The sequence below is a fragment of the Myxocyprinus asiaticus genome, chromosome 24 (genome assembly GCF_019703515.2).
Source record: "Myxocyprinus asiaticus isolate MX2 ecotype Aquarium Trade chromosome 24, UBuf_Myxa_2, whole genome shotgun sequence".
Classification (NCBI taxonomy): Eukaryota; Metazoa; Chordata; class Actinopteri; order Cypriniformes; family Catostomidae; genus Myxocyprinus; species Myxocyprinus asiaticus.
In genome coordinates this window covers 19474886-19500040 of record NC_059367.1, presented here as the reverse complement: position 1 = coordinate 19500040, position 25155 = coordinate 19474886, and the positions used below count along the sequence as shown (strand labels likewise).

Below are 25155 nucleotides of genomic sequence, written 5' to 3'. Positions count from 1 at the left end.
AAAGGCCAAGGAAATTAGCCAAGGTGAGATATTATATGATATAAAAAAAAACATTTTACCCCCATTGTTAATTTTTTTTTTAAATGACAGCATTTTTTAAAATGAAAAGCAGATATGAAAAAACGTTTATTATTGATTTGACATGATTGCATCATTATTAGCCTATATTGCATTATTACGCGTAGTCCATTGCGTTTACAGTGCAAAATAGACACTTTTTCAATTTGTCCTGGCAAACTCAATCATTTCTGGACATGTTGGCTAGCACCAGAATGTCTTAGCGGAAACTCTGGTACAGTGAAAAAGTAGTTATATTTTGGTCTGTTCTCACCCAAAATCAACTGGATCACTTCAGAAGATATTGATTAAACCACTGGAGTCTTATGTTGACTTTATCTTCTTTTTGGAGATTTTGGAGTTTTGGTCATCATTCAATTGCACTGTATGAACCTACAGAGCAGAGATATTCTTCTAAAAATCTTTATTTGTGTTCAGCAAAAGAAAATCAGTCATATACATCTGGGATGGCAAGAGGGTGAGTAAATGAGACAATTGTCATTTTTGGTTGAAATATCCCTTTAAGGAACTGAGATTAAATCATAATTACTTTATTAAGTCATGAAGTCACAAGTGAAAGCAGGAAAGTTTGTAAAATTCTCCAAAAGAATCCCAACTGGCTGTCTGTAAATTAATTATCCTAAAGTTTTGTTTCCATCTTTATAAACCTTATTCTTGGATTGCATTTACAATCAAAATACAATACAAAATTCCCAATTCTAATGGAATGTTTCCATGTTTACAGATGAAGCCTGGACTGAACACTGAAGTGGAAATTCAATTCCAAATGACCCGCTCACAATTTGATCAAATCTGAAATTGTCTTCTAGCACTCTTGTTAATTTTCTGTGCACTAAATGACATCCATTATTTATGGCAAATATTATTTTTCTTACTATCCAAAAGCACTGTGCGCATTAAAGTTAACCAATAGTTACCAGTTTATTCACCTCCATTTGTTCATTTGTTTTTTATTTGAGAACATTTAGACAGACAATGGGTTCACCCATCCTCCAAATACTTTATTAAAACACTTCTATCCAGCTAAATAATTTTAGCTCAGATGCAATAGTAGGATTTCTTTTAAAAACTGTACATGGCTGTAATATACAGATCAAGGCAAACTCTTTGGTACACATATATACAGACACACGTGCACATGCGTGCTCACACACACACGCACTCGCACACACACTATCAGACAATAAATGTTTCTTTTTTCTCCCGCAAGAAATCTCATTTTTGTGGCCCTTACCAGTTACTCACTTTGCATGGAAGCATCTTGTACACAATTATGCACTAACTCATGGGAGAGAAGACTAGTTCTTAAAAATCAAATCTGAGACAGACAAGATCAAAACCTACTGAACTAATACACACACACACACACACACACACACACACACACACACACACACACACAAACACACACACACTTTCATAGTTGAGAGAAACACAGGTGGGGAGAACTTGACAGAACTGAAATAATTTGAATTTATATACTCTACAGTCATAAGTTAAACAAAACAATTCCCTTTCCATAAACCACCATTCCTTCCCGACTCAGGAAACTACACGTAACAAAAGGATTTCCTATGCATCATACTGCAGTCCAAGCAGTTAGCTCTCAGGTGGAGTGAACTTTCTTTTTTATATACACCCCTATTTTTATGTTTTATAACATCTGAAAATACACAGGTATATAAACAAGACAATAAGCGACATATCTGGGGTCACCATTTCATCCTTTGCCATAATAAGAGAGATGGTATAGAGATCACAGAAGTTGTGACCCATAAGAAAACCTCTCAACACTTTCAGTCAAACAAAAAAGCAAGAACAAAAAGGACAAATGTACTATTCCTCTGATGAACCAAGCATTAGAAACCACTCAGATTAACAGAAGAAAAATAACTACCCCCATACGCTCTAAAAATTGGAAAGTGATCTGTTGCAGTCTCTTGAGTTTAGTGAGAGATGGCCTGAAGTAGGTGCAGTGATGCAGAAAACACACTAGAGGGCAAGCCAAGGGTGCTGCAGACAATCGGCAGCTGTGGCTCTTTTCTCTGGCAAGAGCTCCAGCATAGGAAGCAGGAAATCAGTGAAGGTCTCAGCCTCCTCTCGAGACCACTCGTATTTATCCATCAGTACATCCATCAAACCCCACGGCTTCAGCTTAGTAATGTGCTTCAGGTCACCTATAGAAAGCACATTGATTAGTAAATATTTAGGTACATTTATGTAGTGTACACTAGAGGTCAGCCGATATATCGGTTTTACAGATTAATTGGTGCCGATAGTTGCTTTTTGAAACTCTTATCTGTAATCGGATAATTTTGTATTACTCTGTGTTAGATGCTGGAGAATTAAAACAGTTAAAACAGGTTGGTTCTACAGTATAGCAACGGCCTGTAGAGGTGAAATAAAAACTGTATTTTATATAGAAAAAAGTCCCACGTTTGCCCAAATAATTCTTTTTTCTTGTTATTATTGGCTGCACAAACTGCATCTGGGATTTTATTCATTTTGAACTCTTGTAGCTTCTATGTCTGTCCCCGTCACAGAGACTTTAAAATTGATTTACAAACTTTTTTTATTTTAAAAACAATCGGTCAGTAAATCGGTTATCAGCCTTTTACACCACCTTAGGTAACGGTATCAGCAAAATCCACAATCGGTCGACCTCTAGTGTACACAACATACATTGTGTACCATATTTTTACATTTTGCAACAACAGTGATAACAACATTAACAAGTATTTGCTGCCTCACAGAAGGCACTTAAAGTCAACATGAAACAGTATTCACAATGCATTTTACTTCCATAATCTGACATATTCCTAATTACAAAGCTGATAGTTTTGGTCCTGGATGCTGGCCAGTCAATAGCCGTGCTGTAGTCATGATAGAGCACAGCTATGACCTCATCACTGAGCTACTTTTTGTATCACTAAATGGCCGAGTGCATAGTGTATAGTATATAGTGCGTCATTTGGGACACAGCTCTTTTGCATTTAATGATTTTACTAAAACATAAGAAACATTTTTTTGTGGTAACCATATTATAAAAGTAATACGGCACTCAACTCGTGTCAAACAATACCCTTCAGCCACAACCTTTTTCACAAAATTGCATGGGCTTTTTATAAAGGGTTAATTCACCCAAAAATGAAAATTCTCTCATCATTTACTCACCTTCATGCCATCCAAAATGCGTATGACTTTTTCTTCTGCTAAACAAATATTTTTAGAAGAATATCTCAGCTCTGTAGGTCCATACAATGCAAGTGAAAGGTGACCAAAACTCCAAAAGCTAAAAAAGGATATAAAAAGGCAGCATAAAAGTAATCCATACGCTTCCAGTGGTTTAACCAATGGCTTCTGAACCGATTCCGTTTGTTTTGGGTGAGAACAGGCCAAAATGTAATTCCTTTTTCACTGTACATCTTGAAAGCAGTCTCCTTGGCAATCATGATTTCAAGCTTGATTACACTTCCAATAGCGCCATCTAGCACTCTGCACTTGTCAGTCGCTAGGAAGTGTAATCAAGCTTGAAATCATGATCGTGCCTAGAGACTGCAACGACAAGATGTACAGTGAAAAAGGAGTTACATTTTGGTCAGTTCTCACCCAAAACCAACTGAAGACATTGACTAAACATTGATTCACTTGCATTTTAAGGACCTTCAGAGCTGAGATATTCTTCTAAACATCTTCATTTGTGCTCAGTCGTACACATCTGGGATGGCATGAGGGTAAGTAAATGATGAGAGAATTTTCATATTTGGGTGAATTATCCCTTTAAGTGAAACAGGATATTCAACAAGAGAGAAAAAAAAAAATGTAGGGTGTTGATTTTATCTATTGAAAACATAGATTATTATAAATGAATGTTCCATATCGAAATGGAGCCAGACCTGAATGCAAGTTTGCAGTTGTTAATGGAGTACTACTCTCCTCCTAAAACAGTGGCAGCACCAAGGAGGCTTTTCAAACAGGATTTGGAAAGTCATGTTCACCCTTGAGATCCTCTACGTATCCCTATTTTGTAAAACTTGAAATGTATTATTTGCTATTATTTCTGCAACCCATTACATTAGGTTTAACTAATTGCCTGATTTTATACAACAGTAGCCTAAATCTATGCCAAAATAGCTATCTATAAAATCTATAATCTCTCATCAAAACATGATAACTTGAAAGACTAATGACTTTCTTTTTCGGCTAATGTCACATAGGCAGCATGGGCTATTGGTTAATGTGCACATTAAGACCAGAAATGTTTATTAAGAAAGAAAACAGCCAATTATGATTTCATGTTGACTTTAAAACATTCCTAAATATAAACATACACAGATAAATCAATACATAAAGCTTTAGTTTTAGAAGTTTAGAAATACATTTACGCATATGTTAATGGACACTCGTTAAATGCACACAGCTTATAATGTAATTTAACCTTTTGAAATGAAACCATCTTTTAAAAGCTGTCTGGTACTACAGTTTTTTTTTTTATACTGTGCACCATTTAATGGCAAATAAGATATTCATAAAGGCTGCGTTACCTTTCTTGGTGAAAAACTCCTTGGAATATTTTCCGGTCAGTACGAGTTTGCGCGGGACTGCCCCCAGCAGTTCAATGATCAAAGCAATGTGGTCTACCATCACACACAGCAACACACAGACAGGGATGTTGTGCAGGGAGTGGGGTTGTGAGATGGAGGGGAGGACAGGGTGGATGAAACAAGACAAATTGATCAGTGTTAATACAGCAATTTACCCAACCTGAGAGAAGAGGGGAAAGGGAAGGAGCAGCTGCTATATCCTCACAGCACAAAGATAACAGTCACAGCCTGAAACTCTTTAGAGATCAGAGACTCATTAGATTAAAATTTCTGAGAAGAATTGGACTGGCATGAAGCAGAAGTCTGTTTTCGAGCTTCTGCAGTCCCTGGTAGTGCTTCAAGCACATTCAACAGGGTCATGCCACACTACTCTGATTTTGAAGCTGTAAACACTTCATCTATTGTGCTGAGGGCCAATCAGCAGAAACAGAGGACAGTTTACTTGTGAGTCACTTAAATTATGATCAAAGCTGGTGTCCGCCATATTGAAAATGCTTCAGACTTGAGAATGTAGTTCAAACATGTATAACTTTTTTTTTTTTTTTACCGTTTATTTTCAGAAAATTTCTAAATACACCAGTAGGTGTGACAAGGATGTGCGGTCAATGGAGCTGCTAGAATCACAACTCCTCCCCTTACACTCCTCCCTCAGGGTGGGGCTCTACCTGATTGACAGGCATACCTTTCCTGCTAAAATATTCCTGTGAGAATTTCCCACTCAGAGCATAGTGACAGGGGATATGACCCAAAAGCTCAATAATCAGAGCAAGGTGGTCTGAGAGAGAGAGAGAGAGATCAGATAGAGAGAGAGAAAAAAAAAAAAAAAACAGGATCATAGAATGGAGTAAAACAGAAAGAACATGGACAAGGTCCTAAAAGAGACTGAAAGGTACAAACTCCAATAAAGTGGGTCAGGATTAGTGGTCGACCGATATGTCGCTGAGGCTGATAAATTTGCCTAAAAAGCGCCTGCTTGCATGTGAAGCGACTGAGACATGTAAACAACCAGTCACGGTTTGTTTTGTTGTTACGTGCAGAGTTACTACAATAATAGTGCAACACTGTCACTTAAACAGTCCGCATATCAGAGCTGCGGCAGACACATTTGAGCTCATAATGCTAAAGTGCTCATCTGTTTCATTCTCCCTCTCTCTCCACAACAGTTCCCTGTAACTTTTAACTGACTTGTCTAATGAGAAGGTAAATATCAATAAAACTAATATCATATACCATCTGCAAATATGCACATCTCATTTAAACAGATGTAATAAACCTCACAACCGCTCGCTGTTCGCTATAAAAGCAGGCGCGTAAACACCATTCCTCAGATTTTTCCTCCTTCGAGACCGTTATAAACTAAAAAAGCCACTTACATGTTCGCGTCTTTTTAAAGATGTCGTTCCACAAGTGTTCCTTGTGCGAGAGGTACATCCCGCCGTCAAATCAGCATGAGAGCTGCATTCACTGTCAGTTCTCATGGAGACAGCTGCCCTCACTGCACAGCCTTGTCCTGTTCCACGGTTCTGACACTGGGGATGATGATGATGATGTCGTCATGTCTCTCGCTGCATCAGGCGAGTGGTCAGTGGATGACACTACTGCCCCTTTCCCTAGAGAAGGCGAGGAGCGCATACATGCCACTGACAAGGAGATGCTTCGCGTTCTTTCAATGGCAGTCGAATCTCCTTGATGAATGGTTCCTGCAGTCCGGATGCCATCAAGCAACCGCGTCCCATAGATCTGCCCCCTTCTTCCCTGAAGTTCATAACGATCGGTCAAAATCCTGGCACGCGCCCCATTCAGCTCACCCGCACAGCGATTACGTCCTCTCTAATGTGGATCATGGGGAAAAAAAAAAACGGTTATGCCTTGGGTGCGCCGCAAAAACACGATTCATTCAAAATGTTAACTCGGAAACAGATCTGATCACACATCCATCCTCAGGACTGATTTGCGTCAATAGATATGAAGGACGGATACTTCATGTACCAATTGCACCACATTACAGGCGGCTTTTTAGATTCGCGTTCGAGGGAACTGTGTATCAATTTAAAGTTCTTCATTTCAGTCTGTCTCTGGCTGCCCGCACATTCAAGGAATGTATCGATGCGGCGCTCGCCCCACTGAAAATGAAAGGTGTGTGAACTACCTCAGCGATTGGTTATTACGAGCCAATCAGAGGCACTACTGAGTGAACGCAGAGACTTGTCGCTTTGCCATATGGAAAATCTTGTCTAATGTCAACTGGGTGAAAAGCACACTTTTCCCCAGCCAGTAAATCTCCTTTTTAGGAGTTAATGCGTACGCACCTCATGAACGAGCGCGTACAGACCATTCTTCGGTGTTTCAGTTCAAACTGAAAAAAAAAAAAAACATTACCACTCAAGTCATTTCATTTTCATGTGCATCGCAGTAACTCGCCACTGTCTGGCTGCTCTAGCACCATGGATAGCGCCAGCCTTCTACCAACAGGGTGTTATGCTGGGTCAAGTTTCAGAAAGAAAGTGCTGACCACAAATGCATCCAACACAGGTTGGGGTGCGGTGTGTAATGGACACCCGACTTTCGACACCTGGAAACAGGTGCGCAACAGCCGTGACATGTCAACCGCCTAGAGCTACTGGCTGTCTTTCTAGCTTTGAAAGCTTTTCATTCCAAAATTGTGAATCACCACATTCCGATTCATTAGGACAACATGACAGTTGTGGCGTATATATTTTGCCATGTCGCGCTGGCCCACGTATGGCCGGCGAAACAAGTATGCGCTTCCCCCGGTGCGCCTCCATTCTGCCAAAGTCCAAGTGGACATGGAAACAGTTCTGTTAATTGCGCCGAAATGGCCCAATCAGTCCTGGTTTCAGGAGATGGTAGAAATACTGGACGGGCCTCCATGAGACATACCGCTGAAGAAAGATCTTCTCTCTCAAACACAAGGCACGGTTTTGCATCCCCAGCCAGAGCTGCGAAGCCTACATGTGTAGCCTTTGAACTGAGCATGCTAAATGTGCCAGAACTGATGCATTCAGTCATGAACACCATTCTACAGGCCAGAGTGCCATCCACGAGACACCTCTATGTGCTAAAATGGAATGTGTTCAAAGACCCAGTAAACTGCCCCATACATGAAATTCTCATATTTCTTCAAAAGCGATTAGATGCAGGACTCACTCAATCAACGCTCAAAGTGTATGCGACGATTAAATCCATCTCGGCTGGCTACAGTCCCGACTTGGGACCTAACTCTGGTCCTAAAAGCGCTCGCAGGGCCCCCCTTCAAGCCTTTGGACTCTGTTGATTTGCCCATGCTCTACATTAAGACCGCACTACTGCTGGCTCTGGCCTATCAATTGACAATTCATGTCTGGAGTTTGGCCTCGGTCTTTCAAAGCCACTGTCAAACCCAGAAAAGGCTATGTGCCTAAGGTTCTAACCACGGCCTTCAGAGTGCAGGTGGTTCACCTTCAAGACTTCTTCCCTCCATTTAATTCGGATGAGGAACAATCCTTGAATTTGGTATGCTCTGTGCAGGCGCTACACACATACGATGAGCGCACCCGCCATTTCAGACTGTCTGATCAGCTCTTTGTGTGCTATGGAGGACGCACGAAAGGAATGTTCATCTCCAGGCAAAGACTTTCTCACTGGATCGTTGATGTGATTGCCCTGGCTTATGAGTCACAGGGTAAGACTTGCCCAATTGGTGTTAAAGCACGCTCAACTAGAGGCATGGCCTCCTCATGGGCATGGATGAATGGTGTATCTTTACAAGACATATGTTTTGCAGCAGGATGGTATTCTCAAAACACATTTGCGAGGTTTTACAACCTAAACGTTACGTCTCTCTCTTCACAAGTCCTCTCTGTTTAGAGCAGCTGTATTTTATTTGCCGAACATATACTTATGCCCCTCCCTTTAAGTACAGGCTCCCCATAATTTTACACAACCGCCTGCATTCAGGCCGTTGTAATTGACCAAAGTCACAAGCACTTTCATTATACATAAACTCCCTTCCCGGCTTGGTTCATGAAGGGGTTAATTCATACTATATGACTATTGTTCATATATTCACTCCGAGTGCTCCCCTCCTGGCCCAACATGAGGGTCATTCTCTTGTGGCATACTCATGTCGGTCACCGTCCCATGGGACTGCGGTGTCATGTTTCCTCTCTGGAAGGTTATGTCGTGTAGTGCAGCGTGATGGGATTCTGTTCCCCATATGAGTCAAACGCAATGTCAAGTGTACCGAGTCGTAAGTTAACATCTCGAATACATATGTAATGTTGGTTCCCTGAGACGAAGGGAATGAGACATTGCGAATGCTGGCCACACTAAATGACTCGGAGTTCTTTTGAGGTGCGTGCGATGCGCTCCTTGTCCCTCTGTCAGAAAATTCAGAGGAATTTTACAGCGAAGAGCTTCGTGTCTAAAAGGGCAGGGCTGAAACTCCATAGCCAATATTAGAATATTGGCGTTATTGTAGAGTGGTTTCAACTAGGTCGTGTGGAAGGACACTCCCCCATATGCGTTAGTAAACGCAATGCCTCAATCCCTTCGTCTCAGTGAACCGAGGTTACGTACGTAACAGGGACGTTTTCTTCCCGTCGAGCGCTCATAATATATTCCTCTGAAGCGTGTATACTATCAGCCAGAATCAAAAACTTCAGGATCAAAAGTTCCTCTCATTCACAAATCATGACGGTCTGACCTGTAACAAAGCAGGCGATCCAGGTAGTTTAAACTGGGAGGAGATTGCTGCTGCTTGCGCTGGATCCCCACTAGCACGAGTGCAACTTCAAGGCTGCGTCCAAAACCAGGAAAATGCTGCCTCCTGAGGCTGTATACAGAGGTAGGTTGAAAATAAGGTGCTTTTCAAACTGTTCAGAGACCAGTTCCCTTAAGAGTGCCATTCATTTAAAACAGCTGTCAGTTAAACAATTAACTGATTAGGAAGCTAAGTAGCAAGTAAGCTGCCTACGTTTTCGGATGCAGCCCAAGGTAAAAGCGCAAGTAAATGTCTTATTCACTATGCATTGCATGTACAATTGATTTGATTCACTGTTTTTTGAGTAAATGCGATTGCTAATATAGACATGCCACTGTTATTTCCTTCTTTCTTATATATTTTAATGATTTCTTCATGTACAAATAAATTAATAAAATTTGATGACTAAGCAGTTTCTTCAGATTTCTGTTATCTACCATTTAAAATACAATCTTTTTTTAGTTTTGTGTAAAATTGAGTAAATATAGTGCTAAATAAGAGTTTTTGGTTTTTAGCAATTTTAGGTTTGTTATTTACTATATTCAGTTGTGTGATATATCTGCATTGTATTGGCCTATCTGCCACCATGCACTCTGGATATCGGCATCAGCCATTAAAAAAAAAAACCATATTGGTCGACCACTAGTCAGGATGATTAAAATTTGTCAGTGGCCCCATTTGCACCTGGTATTAACATCCGTTTCAGACCATCTAAATATGGGTGAAAATGGGGTTCGAAACACTTTGAGATTTGTCCACTTTCGACTACATTACACTGGTAGTTTCAATGTTCAAGCATTTGAAAATGTTTTAAACTTCTCCATTTACATGCAGGTACATGCACAAGACATCTGAACTTCTTCAGTATGCCTGATATCAAAATGCAAAAGCACACACACATCTGCAGTAGTTAACACAGATACTCCACTAAAATATCTGAGAATTCTGCTCGAAATGTCACATTTGTGCTTGGATTAAAAGTATAATTGCAAGAAACGGTGTGCTGATTTTTGTTGCGCCATCTTTACGCTTTATCATCATACAGCAACGCTGTACTCAGCGGTGAAGATATCTGCAGTGACAGCTAAATAAGTGATCACAGCAATAGCTGCAGAGGAGACATGACACTGGGTGTTTCCCCTGTGTGAAAACACAGCAAGAATGGAATGAGCAAGCCAAAGGATAGAAAGACAAAATGATGGAGTGGTTAGTCACCGTGAGAACAAGAGAGCTCAGTGTGGGTAAAACCTTGTAGAGAACCTTGATGACTGTAGACTTTTGTACATCAATCTGAAAATTAAATAACTGCCTTCCTCCTTGAAACTATTTAAAAGGGAAGAGGATCAAAGTGTGACCCAATTCTGTTCACACAATGTTTAAAAACATTACATCAGCTGTTATCGGTGCAATGTGGTCTACACAAGAACACAGTAAACAATACCACAAACAATCAGTAAGTGTGTTCAAAGTATAATGCAATTACTGGTTTCTGGCTGCCTCTCCAGTTTGACACCAGATGCACTTCTGTTAAATACCTTGCAAAAGCACTGAACCTTGTTAAAGTGAAATCACCTCAGTGTACAATGTCCTACCAAAACTTTCATATTTAACCTCTGTAGCTTTTTTCCTTGTCAAGTCATGATTAACACTCCATTGGATTGGATTTCATGGATGTATTATTTTAAAAAGTAGCATTCTATTGACAGTGTTTGCACCTGCAAATCCTGATCATGTTTAAACAGTTTTTCCCGTTCTCATGCAAACACAATTAAGTCAGAGATGACAGAATGTCCCAGAAAAAGCTAACTTAACTTGACTGATGGGTAATAAATTAACCTGGCAAATTCTTTCCACACACACACACACTCAATTTCTCAGGCAGAAGGATGTTTTTTCTGTCTTAGTTGATGTTACTCTTTACATGTCACTGAAACGATTAAGAATAGAGGCCCAAGAGGAAAAAACGAAACAAGGATGAATGAATAAAAGAGTTGGAAATAGAGGGAGAGAGGTGGAGAGGAAGTGCAAGAGACTGGACAGTCAATCTCTGTGCTGATTAAAAAGGAGGCTCTTATTGTTAGCAGGGAAACAACCACAGGACTACAACCTTTAAAACACTGCAACATCCAAACATTTCAGTTAAGAAAAAAAGACAATAAAATGACTTTGTAAATTGCCACATTAAGTGTTTAGGATCTGCACAAATCAAAACCATGCAGTTCAATCCAGATTAATTGGCCAATGTACAACTTTCTTCAACATGTGTAATGTAAGAAACCTCATTGGGACAATGGGATTTCAGTCAGAAAATTGTGACTAGTAAGCAGAAAGAGAGAGGAGAAATAAACCATGATACCTTCATCTCTGGAGTAATCTTCACCAGAGTGGGGCTCAAACAAGTAATCACCAGTGGCCAACTCAAACGCCTAAAGAGAGAAGCAGAGCAATCCAATCCAAGGTCAAGACCTGAATTATTACAGCATCACTCAAATCGGCTCATCTGTTTATTAAGTGAGGTCTGTTTCTCACCATACAGGCTGTGCTCCATATATCAGCCGGTGTGCTGTACCCTGAGCCCAGCAGCACTTCCAGAGAGCGGTACTGTCGGGTCTGAATGTCTTCAGTAAAGTGCTTGTGCTGAAGGACAGAAAATCATATGGATAACCAGCTCAATATCAAAACTAGGAATGCACCGATATGACATTTTTTGTCCAATTCCATTTTAACAAAATATTATAAGCTGATACCGATAACTATATTTTGCCACTAACCTTATCTTGTCATCAGATCAGTTTTACTAAAACTAGATTTATGTTTTAAAAATTTACAAAGGAGGTACAAAAGCTTTTTTACTGTTCTAACAAAAATATAATTTCCATTAAACATGGATAGGATCTGTTGAACTCAGGTCAACGTCAATTTAAAGAGCCACAATGAAAGATAAAGATACTACTTTTGTAACTACTTAACTACTTTTGATGGTGATATATATGAAAACAAAATGTTATTTTGTACTTCTAAAAAATGTTTGCATTTGTTCGGTTTTTGCAGTTCAAATCAACATAACTCACATTCTACATGTATGTACTGTATATGATAAAACATTGCAAATTCATACCATGCATATGTTGGGCAATTCCACGGCTGTGTCAACCACATCATGGAATAATAAGTTTTAACCAAAGGAGAAAAAAAAAAAAAAACTTTTAAAATTCTTTATTTTAGTGGTGTAAGATCATGAATAATGCCCTCCACACCGCTAGATGGTGGCATTTGCTCACACAGTGCTGACTGAAGTGCTGAATGCAGACTGTTTTAAAACGCAGCCTTTTAAGGTTTAGTAACTGCTCAAGACCATATTGCAATTTCAATCTTAATTCAATCAATCAGTTTCTGCTGGTTTCAAAAAAGTTTTACATGGTTTCCCTCATCATCTAGCCAATAGGTAAGTATCACTTTCACAACTGTCACATCCTATTATGATGGTTTTTACGCATTAAATATTACATGTTAGGAGTGCCAACCCTTCTATATATTGTTACTTATTTCTGGGTTGTGCATTTGAATTCACAGTTTTTACAAATTGTGTTTCTAATAAAACAGCTTTCATATCCGTGTTTTCATGCTAATAACAGACATGCCGATGGTTTTAATGTGGTCAATAATTGGCCGATAAATATCGGCAGCCAATACATCAGTGCATCCCTCAATCAAAATAATTGGATAAAAGGAAACTGAAAATGACTTAAGCATTCAAGATGTTCCAGCAAGTTTGTGTGTAAAACTAAAAGTTGTGCTGCATACTTCAATATGCAAACAAATGCTTATTCAAAAGAGTAATATTAATATAGACACTGCTGTACTTTTTCTTTTTTTTTGCTTAAGATTCTATTAAAATTATGCCATTTTAAACTGAAGGGCAAAATTAAGACTCACCACCCAGCAAGCATTGCCCAGGTCAGCAATCTTGACCTTGATCTTGTCAGAATTGAGTGGATCTAGTGGATTGACCAATAGGCTTCCAGCTGATAACTTGCCTATAAGAGAGGAAGGATGTGATGACTGATAGAAGATGAAGATGTATTGCATTTGGATGCAAGTTTGAGCTGCCTCATGTAGCATGTTGCTTTATAATCAACTTTTTCCAGTAGTCTCTGCAATGGATTATACAGTTTACCAAACCATCTACATGAATACATACAGTTAAATGGATTGTTTACCCAAAATTAAATCCTGCCATCCTTTACCCACACTTATGTTGTTACAAACCCTTAAGATTTTCTTCCATTGAGCACAAACAGATTAAATACCTTTATGAAAAAGGAGCAGGCAGGGACCAACAGTCTGTCACCATTCACTTTCATTGCATCTTTTTTCCAACAATGAAATATAATGGTGACTGAGGCAGGTCAGTCCCTAACATTCTGCCTAACATCTCCTTTTGTGTTCCACGGAACAAAGAAATAAAATTTTGGAAAGACATGAAGGCGAGTAAATTACGTCAGAATTTTTGTGAATTTGTGCTAACTGTATAAAACAAAATATCTGGGGCACTTCATTACCGATCAAATGTATGATGACGATGATGTGTATAGGTAGCGTCGTATGTTATATGCTCCAGCTAAAATGTTGGCAAGAAAATTCTACATGTGTTCAGATCATGTTAAGATATGTCTCTTTAGAGCATATTGCACTCCTCTCTACACTGCTCCCTTGTGGTGGCTAAGTTTAAAAAGGCGAGCCTACACAAGCTTCAGGTTGCCTATAATGACTGTAGGCGGATCTTGCTTAAAAAACCTAGGTGGTGTAGTGCAAGTGACTTGTTTTGTAATGCAAGTGAACACTTTCCAGGCTCTATTGAGAAATCTGATGTATAAACTTCTGTCGACTGGTTTATTCTCAGAATGCCATTATTATGCTGCTGTCAAATCCTATGCTTAGTGTTGTACGATACTACAGTCACTTCTGTGGAAACATTGGTATAACTTTCTTTTATAAAAAGTGGCAATATCTTTTTTCTATTTTTATTGTATGTATCGTATCTAGTCAGTGTGTTATAATGTTGTATGTTTGCTAATGGACTCTGAGTCTGACAATAAAGTTGAACTTAACCCTTTTAGCTGGCCTAAAACATCAAAGTTACTAAGATTGCAATGCCAGTTATAGGTTAAGCTTGGACCAAAATCAATCCTACATTTTCAACTGAAAATCCTTTGAACTCTGTCCATGAACCAAGCCACCCATGCCTCTCACTGACCGTTCTTGTTCTGTTCTCTAGCTCTGGATCTAGACGTTTGCTGATCTTCCCCCCCAGGGTGCAGCTCTCCTTCCTCCAACTGCTCTTGGCCTGAGGTGCCATTACTGTAGGCGGCCTGGTCAATTTCTGGGGACTCTGCCCCATTACAATACTCATACATGCTCTGAGTCACATCCCGTGCACATGCGTTTGCATTATGGTGGTCTTCCTGCAGTTGGGCTTGTCGCTGGTCTCCATGAATGTTCTCCTCAGGCTGTGTTTGACTGGTGTGCAGGCAGCCGTTACAGTTAAGCTCCAGTGAAGCATCTGAAGTTAGTCTCTCTCTGGTCTCCACTATTACAAGAGATGTAGGGATTAAAAGAGGGACATAATGGGAATTTGTTAAAGCTTGCCTCAGCAATCTATCCACAATGAAATAACAGATATGTATAATTACAATCACTAATTAAAGCCATTTTTTATAACCCCAATTCCAAACAAGTTGGGACAGTATAAAAATGCTAATAAAAACAAAAAGGAGTGATTTGTAAATTATATTCATCATTTGCTATATTGAAAGCACTTCAACTACACATTATATGATGTTTTACCTTGTGAATTTCATTGTTGTTTTGAAAATGTACAGTAATCTTAAATCAGTTGATTGCAACACGCTCCAAAAACGTTGAGACAGGGGCAATTTAAGACTAATAACAATTTGACGAGTTGAAATAAGGCGATGTGAAACAGGAGATGGGTGAGGCAATTGTGTCATTGTACTGTATAAGGAGACTCCAAAAACAGCCTAGTCCTTCAAGAGCAAGGATCGTTCAAGACTTGTCCATTTTCCAATATGCTTCAGCAAATATTCCAGCACTTTGAGAACAATGTTCCCCAAAGATAAACTGGAAGGATTTTGGACATTTCACCCACTACAGTGCACGATATAGTTAAAAGATTCAAGGAATCTGGTCAAATTTCGGTGCGTAAAGGGCAAGACATAAACCACTTCTGAATGCGTGTGATCTCCGATCTCTCAGACGTCACGGTCTTAAAAAACAAAAAAAACAGCATTCATCTGTAATGGATATCATTAACATGGGCTTGGGATAACTTTAGTAAACCTTTGTTAGTAAACAACACTCGCCGCTGTATCCATATATGCAAGTTAAGACTTTACAATGCAAAGCAGAAGCCATACAACACGGTTCAGAAGCGCTGCCGACTTCTCTGGTCTGTCTCATCTTAGATGGAAAGCAGAACAGTGGAACTGTGTTTTTTGGTCTGAAGAGTCCACATTTCAAATGGTTTTTGAAAAACAAAGCTATCGTGTTCTCCGGGCCAAAGAGGGAAAGGACCATCCAAGCTGTTATTAGTGTCAGGTCCAAAAGCCAGTGTCTGTATGGGCCAGGGGTGTGTAAGTGCCCATGGCATGGGTAACTCGCACATCTGTGAGAACACCATGAATGCAGACAGATATGTAAAAATTTGAGCAACATATTGCCATCCAGCACCATCTTTTCCAGGGACATCCCTGCATTTTCATGCAGGACAACTACAAACCAAATATTGCCCAGATTTCTAGTGCATGGCTGTGTAAGCAGAGAGTTTGGGTGCTGGATTGGCCTGCCTGCAGTCCTGACCTGTCTCCAACTGAAAATGTGTGGCGCATTATGAAGTACACCATACAGCAACAAAGACCCCATACAACTGTGCAGCTAAAGACCTAGATAATGGATAAATGGAGGAAAATTCCACTTTCTAAACTTAAACTTGTGTCTTCAGCGTCCAAATGCTTAAGTGTTATTGGAACAAATGGTTGTTTCACAGTGTTAAACACTCGACTGTACCAACTTTTTTGGAGCATGTTGCAATCATCTGATTTGAAATGACTATACATAAAAATATATATATATTTCACAGGTTAAAACATAGAATGTTTAGTTGTAGTGCTTCCAATATAGCAAAGGGTGAATATAATTTACAAATCACTCATTTTTGTTTTTATTAGCATTTTCCATACTGTCCCAACTTTTTTGGAATTGGGGTTGTACAACTGAATCACAATGACTAACAAATACTATAAGACATTTTACATACAAACAGAAACTAACTTATTGTGTCCTCAGTAGCGATGTCCTGCAGTGATGCCTGTCTGAGCGGGGCACAGGAGGGGGATTTGGGAGATTCTGGGTCATACTCCTCTTCCTCTTTGCCCTCAGGTCCGATCTCCATCTCCTCCAAGTCCATAATGCATTTCTCCAGGAGCTCTGCTTGTCGCTTCTGCTTCTTCTTTAGCTTCTTTTTCTTGTTTTTTGACATTTTGGGCACCTGAGGAAGAGCATGGTAAAAACCAAAAATGTCTTAAAAAGGAACATTCCAGGTTATTTACAACTTAGTATCAGTTTGTTAAAAGAACAGAGAGATTTCACAGTAAATACACTTTCAGTGGAAAGCACTGCTTACATGGAGCCAACTCTACCCACAGGAATTACATTATTATTAACAAGCACAAATAAAAAACATTTTTTACTGAAGAATTCCTTTAACAGAAATGTTTTAACAAAAAAAACAAGCTGTAAATAGCTGCTCAAAAAGGTCAATATTTTATTATGATTTTATTGAAAATTATATAAAAATTACCCTTTATTACAGCTATTAAAACTGCTCTAATTATAATAACTAAAAATGAAAAATAAAGATTGTGAAATTGTGCTACAGAGCAAGGAAAAATTTACCTGTTTAGGAGCTGGGGCAGTGCTCACTGAAAGAGAAAAGATCAACATGATACATTGGGCCAATGACAGCTCAAAGCGCAAACATCATCATTAAGAATAATGCTGCAGGGTGAAAGTGATCCAACAAGTTGTGCTTAGAGTAAGAGAACAAGCTAAAAAATGAGGTGTCAGGGAAAAGGTGGTGTAATTAGGGCTGCAACTAATGATATTTTGATAAATCGACTAATCTAACGATTACTAGAACGATTATTGGACTATTCAGGCGATTATTGCAACGATTAATCATTAGCTCTTAACCGACTATTCAGCTTGTGCCTCGAGTTAAAAGGTTGTATTAAACGTGCTTACTAAAAATGAAGAGGACAGAATCATCTTTTAAAAATACCTCTAAATGACATTCACTGAGTTAAAGGAAAAAATACTTTCAGTAAAAAAATAAAATAAAATAAATTCACTGCTAAAAATCCTATTGTTAATTGTTTTTGTCTTGTTTTCCATTTTAAATAGTCTAAAAATCCTTAAGATAAATGTACTTGAGGCAACATATGATAAAGAACTGCTTTCAGAGAATGTATCTTGAATATAAGTGTATTTTGTATTGTATTTTGTGTATAAGTGTATTAAGTATTTTTCACATGTTTACATGTCTGCCAGTGCAGACAAAATATACTTATATTCAAGATATATTCTCTGAAAGCTCTGCAATTTTATATGCTGCTTCTCAGGTGAATTAATCTTTTTTTTATTAAGGATTTTTAGATCATTTAAAATAATTGATTTTTCTGTTATATTCAATATTCTCAGATAACAATGTTTTCTTCTGCAGTATAGCTCCTAGAGGAAATTTAAGTTGTTTTAAAAAGGAGTTTTATATATTTATATTGGAAAACTAGCCAAATCAAAAATGTATTTTGTTGCAGTACATGGGGCTAAGACTACCTCTCTCACCTTTTTGTTCACTTTGATCCATCTAAGCCTATTGCCTATTCCTTTACGATAAACACAGTGACACATACTGTATATTATGATTCAATACCTCGCAGGCCATCACGTAATCTAGCTGCAGCGAGTGTGCATGCGAGGGACGAGCGTCCCCGCCTCAGAGAGTGTACATCAGCCAGGTGCAGTTTCTCCCCCTTAGATCGGGTCTCTTCATGCGACTCAGAAGTGGCGCTGACCGCGCAGAGAAATGCCAGTTTCTGAGTTTATACTTGTTTACATGACCTGCTTCCTTATTATTTGAACTTTATTAAAGGATGCATTAAGGATATAATGCCAGGGTGTTCCCTTTAAAGACACTCGACACGCAAGTTTTGCTTCAGCGTAACGGCAACTCTGGCTCCGCTTCATTTCACAACAAGAGTGCTTCTGCACTTATTTTACATTTTTATATAATTCTTTCATACTTTGCGATCAACATCACCTGAAGCTGTTTGGAAAGTTTTAATTTGTGAGTTGTCGTTTAAACATTTAAACTTCATGTGTTCACATCTGAAATGAGACGATGTTCCAGAGTGTGTGCGTGTGTAAGCAGCTGTACCTGCTGACCCAGAGGGAGGGGGAGCTCCTGCTTTCTGCCACTGAGTTGCTTCTGCAGCCAGCCGTCTGACATACTGCTCATCAACGCTCATGAGAATGTTCTCCGGCTTAATGTCTGTGTGGATGATTTGACACTTGGTGTGCAGGTAATCCAGGCCTTGAAGAACCTGAGACATATAGTCCACAAATAGGGATGAATACTTTTACTTTAGTACTTGCCAATACAAAGTCGACACCTGTTTTTTTCTGAACTCCATATCAGCAGTTTCTTTCAATGTTATCATCAAAATTGTATTTAAATAAATTAATTAACTTTAATCAAATGAAAGTATTACAATTAATTTTCAACATGATATTGTATTATTTTTATCAAATGAAGTGATTTTATACAGAACCTCACAGCACAATTCTAAATACAACATTGGAGTTATAAGTGCTGCATAACAGAGCATCACAGATGTGAGAAATTGCTTCAGTTACTATTGACTTAGTAGTAGTAACAGTAAATATTACACAACTATACAGTAGTGATCTATTTCTGTCATACCTTTTTCATTTAAATTGAGCTTTTATTTTGAAGTGTTCTGTTGCTCTGACGTAATGACAGCAGATTCACAATCCGGAAAAGCCGGTCGCTACATGAATCACAGCGATTATTAAACTGCAAAAGGATACTATTCAAATAAATATGTAGTCTGTATATGATTCACACTAAAAAGTGAATTAGCGCTGTGCCTGCTGTCATCTACTAAAGAGCACGTGATGCTCATAAGTGTTTTCTGTGTATGAGACAAGGATCTCTTAAAAGGTGTGAGCAGTTTGTGTCTTTATGCTTGTGATGATTCATGAAGCGTTCCATTCAACTCGGAGAGTCGGAATTTCCACATTTCAACTGGGTAAATTGCAACTGAATGACACTTTATGTCAGACTTCTATCTTGGAAACTCGTGCGGAAATCTTCAACTCCCATTTCGTCGAGATGCAGGTGTGCGTTACGTCACGCAAACATGTCGGTGCCCAGGGCAGGGAGGTTTACAGTCAGTGACAAACATTCACTTTTATTAAATAGTATCCATTAACGAGTCTTACTTTAAATGATAATAAAACGTGTTTAGGAAACGTTTTGCAGAGACAGGTGTTCAAAACACGGTTAATTACACTCTATTTTGATTATCGTAACAATAGCATTGCAACGTCGTATATCAGTTTGGTTGCTATGAGAAGTCTCTGACAATCAATATACCCCTTAAAACCACAACGTAATCAATCTCAAAATTAAAAATAAGCTCCCTCTTTGACAAGTTTGTGTTTAGTTGTCAGGTAATTGTCACTTAATTTTGAAGTGAAAAGTCACATCATGCATGAACACCACTGATCATCGTTTTCATGATCAATCATTGCTGCCACGTCCGAGTACCCATGCCCATCACTACTATCGGCCTCCAAATATAATAAATTGTTTATTGGCCAAAATTTCCATATCGATGCATCCCTACTAATGACCAAGAGAGCGATCACTTCACTTCTGGGCATGTGGACTTTACTGTACAACATAAACAACACTTTTTCCCCATGTTTGTTTTTCTGCCATTTTTTCTCTTTTGGTCGTAAACTTTCGACTGCCAACATTTCGGTGCATCCCTAACGTGAACATTGATCTGATTGTGCAGTAATACCTGTTGAATGATGCTCTTGACACAGGGCAGAGGTAAGCCTTGATAGTTGGACTTGATAATCCATTTAAGCAAGTGGTGCCCCAGCACTTCGAATACCATACAAACATCTGAAAGGTCAAGTGAAGGTTCAAATGCTTCAAAAATGGAACATGTTGGCAGCAATAAATGGAGAAGCCCAAACCGAAACCTCACAGTAGCCCTGTTCTTTTGCAAATCAAAGATTTGGTGTCCTGATCTCAGATCAGCTCCTTATCAAAAATCAGCACCCAATTCCTCAAAGAATTTGGGGTGTCTTAAAATTGCTTAAGAAACCTCATTTCTCTCACACACACACATACATCACAGTGAAGGATACGAGTTCCATTGATCCCTGAGATCTTGAAGTCATCCAACAGCTGCACAACCATTTCTCTGTTTGGATCATCAGGGTCTGTATTTCTGACCTGAAAAAAAAAAAAAAAAAAAAAAATTGTGGTATTACCATTAAGATCAACACATTTGAGCAATGAATTAATGTATCAGTTTAGGTTAAGAATCAAAATATGCTGGCCTACAATAAAAGCTTAAATATTTGCTTTCTGGGTAATCTACATAGGAGGAAATTACTTCAGTTCCCATGCTTTCTTAACACTCACAGATCGGAGTAGCTTTATTTCATCCACAGCTGTTTCTGTGTAATGCTCTGCACTCTTCACCACCTTCATTGCTACAAACCGCTTCCCTCTGAGAAAAAAAAAAAAGGGACAGAGAACAAAAAAATTCAATAAGATAAAGTAGAAAGCATGTATACAAGAATGCATAGGCCTATCTAAAACATTAGAATTTGTCTGTTATTTAACATGATTCAAGTCTTACTGGATGTCCCAAGCCAGCCACACAGTGGAGAAGTGCCCCCATCCTAGCTTACGGATCACATGGTATTTACCATTGAATAGGTCCCCTATTTTCACATGGTGATAGCCTCCTAAACAAATAGAAAAATAATTCTTCAGCTGGTATTCGGAAAGCCCAACCCTTGTCCTTTGATTTTGTAACATTGCATTTATAATCTCAGAAATTAAACACGCAATAGATCAGACTTAGTCATTTTCAAACAAGCCATTATCAAATAAATAAAAAACAGCATTCCTGTTTTTACAGTAGTAATTACTTTTTAGTTTATTTTATTTAATTTGTGTTATGTGCACTTCTAGGGACACATTGTAGTTTCACCAAGAGAACTAAACTGGTGCATAACAAGGAAATGCCTCTTCTTTAAAAGTGCAACACATTCTGAGGCGCAGTTTCTAAGCCATTTCAGCAAGCCGTTTACAAACCCAAGTCTCCCACCTTTGCAATAGTCATTAGGATCTTCTTGCTCCTCATCATCGGAGCCGAGGATTTCCTCATCGGGCTCTTGTATCTGGGTCTCCATAGGAGGCTGCTGTTGAGACGGCCCACGTGGAGGATGTGCAGGCCTGAGGGATAACGGTACATTTCAGTTAGGTCAACAGGCACGTTTTAAAGCACACTCTTGTGTTCCAGCAAGTCTATATAGGCCGATTCTTCCTACATCATCTGAAGAGCCTCTTTGACACAGTATATAAAACTGATTAAGAGCCAAATCAGAACCTGCCATTTACATTGCTCACATGCAAGACGCAATTCTAAGCATTGTCTTATTTTGTAACCCCATGAAATGTTTCAAGATCAGTCAAGAGGTAGCATACAATAAGCTTTGAGTCTAAATACTAAAGACACCAACACAGCCAGATTTTGTTTTCTACTGCACAAAAACTGTTGCACGCTTTTTATTTATAACGGCTTGGTCCCATGGTAACAAGTTTGCAACAAGACTAGCATCTGTCCATGCTTGGTTTAACCTATCAATCATTTCAAAGACTAAAGTGAAAGAGTGGAACTTGATAGCTCATGCATTCCAAAGAGATGTCATAATACTGCCAAAATGTTAACAGATATTATGAGGTGAACACTGGCCATGCTTCAACAACTGTCAACTAAAGACAGAATAATCTGAGCAAATCCTTGATGACTTATTCTGTACCACAGGAGTATCTGTTAGTTTGCATGGCATGGTCAACAATGAAATTATGCAACTTCCAAGAAAAATCACAAAAAAAAGGGCAAACACATAAATAAGAGATAATTTTATGGCTTCTACAACCTTAACAGACACTGCCTGGCCAAAAAATAAAAACTGCATACTCTAATATTTTGTTGGACCACCTTTAGCTTTGATTACAGTACGCATTCGTAGTGGCATTGTTTCAACACACTTATGCAACGTCACAACATTTATTTCCATGTAGAGTTGCATTAATTTTTGGGCGAGATCTTGTATTGATGACAGGAGAGACGAACCACTCCGTAAAGTCTTCTCCAGTACATCCTAAAGACTTTCAATGGGGTTAAGGTCAGGACTCTGTGGTGGCCAATTCATGTGTGAAAATGATTCCTCATGCTCCCTGAACCACTCTTTCACAATTTGAGCCTGATGAATCTTGGCATTGTTGTCCTGGAATATGCCTGTGCCGTCAGGAAAGAAAAAAATCCATTGACGGGATAACCTGGTCATTCAGTACATTTAGGTAGTCAGCTGACTTCATTTTATTGCCATATAACATTGCTGAGTCTAGACCTGACCAATTGAAGCAACACCAGATCACGACATTGCCTCCAGAGTCTTGTACAGTGGGCACTACACATGACGGGTGCATCGCTTCATGCACTTCCCATTCTTACCCTGATGCACCCATCGCTTTGGAATAGGGTAAATCTGGACTCCACATGACCTTTTTCCATTGCTCCAGTCCAATCTTTATGCTCCCTAGCAAACTGAAGACGTTTTTTCCAATTAGCCTCACTAACAAATGGCTTTCTTGTGGCCACACAGCTGTTTAGTCCCAATCCTGTAAGTTCTCGTCGCATTGTGTGTGTGGAAATGCTCTTTCACTATTACACACAGCCGTGAGTTCTACTGTCGATTTTTTACGATGTGACTTCAAATGTTTTAGTGATCTCTGATCACTATCATTCAAGATTTTTTTCCGACCACATTTCTTCTGTGAAGCTGACGGTTCACCACTATCCTTCCAGGTTTTAATAATGTGTTGGACAGTTCTTAACCCAATTCCAGTGATTTCAGTAATCTCCTTAGCCGTTTTCTTTGCTTGATGCAGGCCAATAATTTGCCACTTCTGATACACATTAACATCTTTTCCAAGCCCACGGGATACGTCTTCCGACACGGTTGATTAAGAAATGAGAAGCTACACACTGCATCAGTTAGGGTTAAAAGAATTGTTGCCAGCTGAAACATATTTAATCACTGCAATAATGATCCAATCATAGGCTCTTAAGTGTCTGCTTATTTAAATCCAAATGGTGACTTTTTTTTATTTTTTATTTGTTGGCCAGGCAGTGTAGTTTTGCTAAGCATTATCCAATAATGTGCACACATAGCCAGTCCTTCTTGGGTTTAGTCTTAACATTCTCAGAGTAAACATTTTTAATTATCCCCAAATTGAAAAACCCGTGGCAGACGAAATGAATGAAGCAGAAAACTCACTTTTTGGTCGATTTCCTGGCTTTGGCCCTTTTCTTCCTAGCCTGAAGTGCCAGAACTGGAGTGAAATAACAGGTTCATAGTTAGAGGACAATAAAAGAACAAAAGTTACATAAATAAACCCCGTGAGCTTTATGACATCCAAATATAACCTGACATTACAGCAGGAGTCAGACAGACTGGTGATGATGGTCTAATGTAATGTATATAAACAATACACAGCTAAGTGATTACAAACATTGTTAAAAGGAATTAATACTTAAATTAGTGTAGACGAGGATATTTAATGATATTTATGCTTTAATCAGTTTTAATAAAGGACACGGGGATGCAAGTATGATGCTGAAAGAAAGACATTCCTGAAGTTTCCAGAACAGAAAAGAGAAAAACAGAAGCTATTAACTCTCATCCTCCAAATACGTGCATGCACCCTTAACGTATGTCGAAAACAACAAAATTGTCAAATCGCTTAACAGCGATATAAAAACGAGCATAAAACATGTTTTTGAGGCGTAAGGAAAATAAAATCAGCTCACTTGAGCTGCAGTCTTAGTGGCTAAATGCTAACGCTAAAGACATCAGCATATGAGTCCTAAAAACAAGGCAAAAAGCGCCTTTGTCTGCTCTAATACTGCACTGCTCATTTGAGGCAGGATGTAAATTAGTCACCTTGCCTCATATGTATACTGTACGGTTCTAAGAAGGTACATATTGTAAGTCAAAGAAGCGATTACCTTTTCTCTCCATGATGGCCCCTTAGTTGGCCGCTTGGCTGGCCATGCGCATGCGCGCACCTCCGGACACGCGAGTCTTTGACTGCTGCGTGTTCACCGTCCGTTCGTGTCGTGTGCGTTGTTAAGATGTTAAAATCGTGTTTACATGCGTTTGCACTTGCGAAACTACACGTATAATGAGGTTTATGTTTTAATTTAAACTCATTCGGAGCCAGACGTGCAC

The 25155-nt window shown here is 39.0% G+C and overlaps 1 protein-coding gene across 2 annotated transcripts; it reads right to left on the bottom strand.

The window, feature by feature from the left end:
- Positions 1–474: 474 nt before the first annotated feature.
- srpk1a (SRSF protein kinase 1a) lies at positions 475–25000 on the bottom strand. 2 transcript variants are annotated; one of them, XM_051652473.1, is made up of 16 exons: positions 24933–25000; positions 24202–24256; positions 21963–22090; positions 21489–21597; positions 21269–21356; positions 20989–21076; positions 20634–20740; positions 18959–19124; positions 17419–17444; positions 16795–17011; positions 14702–15034; positions 13381–13481; positions 11974–12081; positions 11801–11870; positions 4623–4715; positions 475–2255 (listed from the first exon to the last, which is right to left on the bottom strand). In XM_051652473.1, exons 1-16 carry the CDS (start codon positions 24943–24945, stop codon positions 2071–2073), a joined length of 1887 nt encoding a protein of 628 aa, XP_051508433.1. In that variant the 5' UTR covers positions 24946–25000; the 3' UTR covers positions 475–2070. The 2 variants fall into 2 exon arrangements, with proteins under 2 accessions (XP_051508433.1, XP_051508434.1); XM_051652474.1 differs by lacking the exons at positions 475–2255; positions 4623–4715 and adding an exon at positions 4728–5457.
- Between the last annotated feature and the right edge of the window lie 155 nt (positions 25001–25155).

Bases quoted from the DNA above. Each gene is read 5' to 3' on its own strand.
- srpk1a (XM_051652473.1), bottom strand. The intron at 22,091-24,201 runs GTGAGTTTTCTG...GTTATCCCTCAG, and splicing joins GCCAGGAAATCGACCAAAAA to GCCTGCACATCCTCCACGTG. The intron at 12,082-13,380 runs GTGAGTCTTAAT...TCTGTCCTTCAG, and splicing joins TGGGCAATGCTTGCTGGGTG to CACAAGCACTTTACTGAAGA.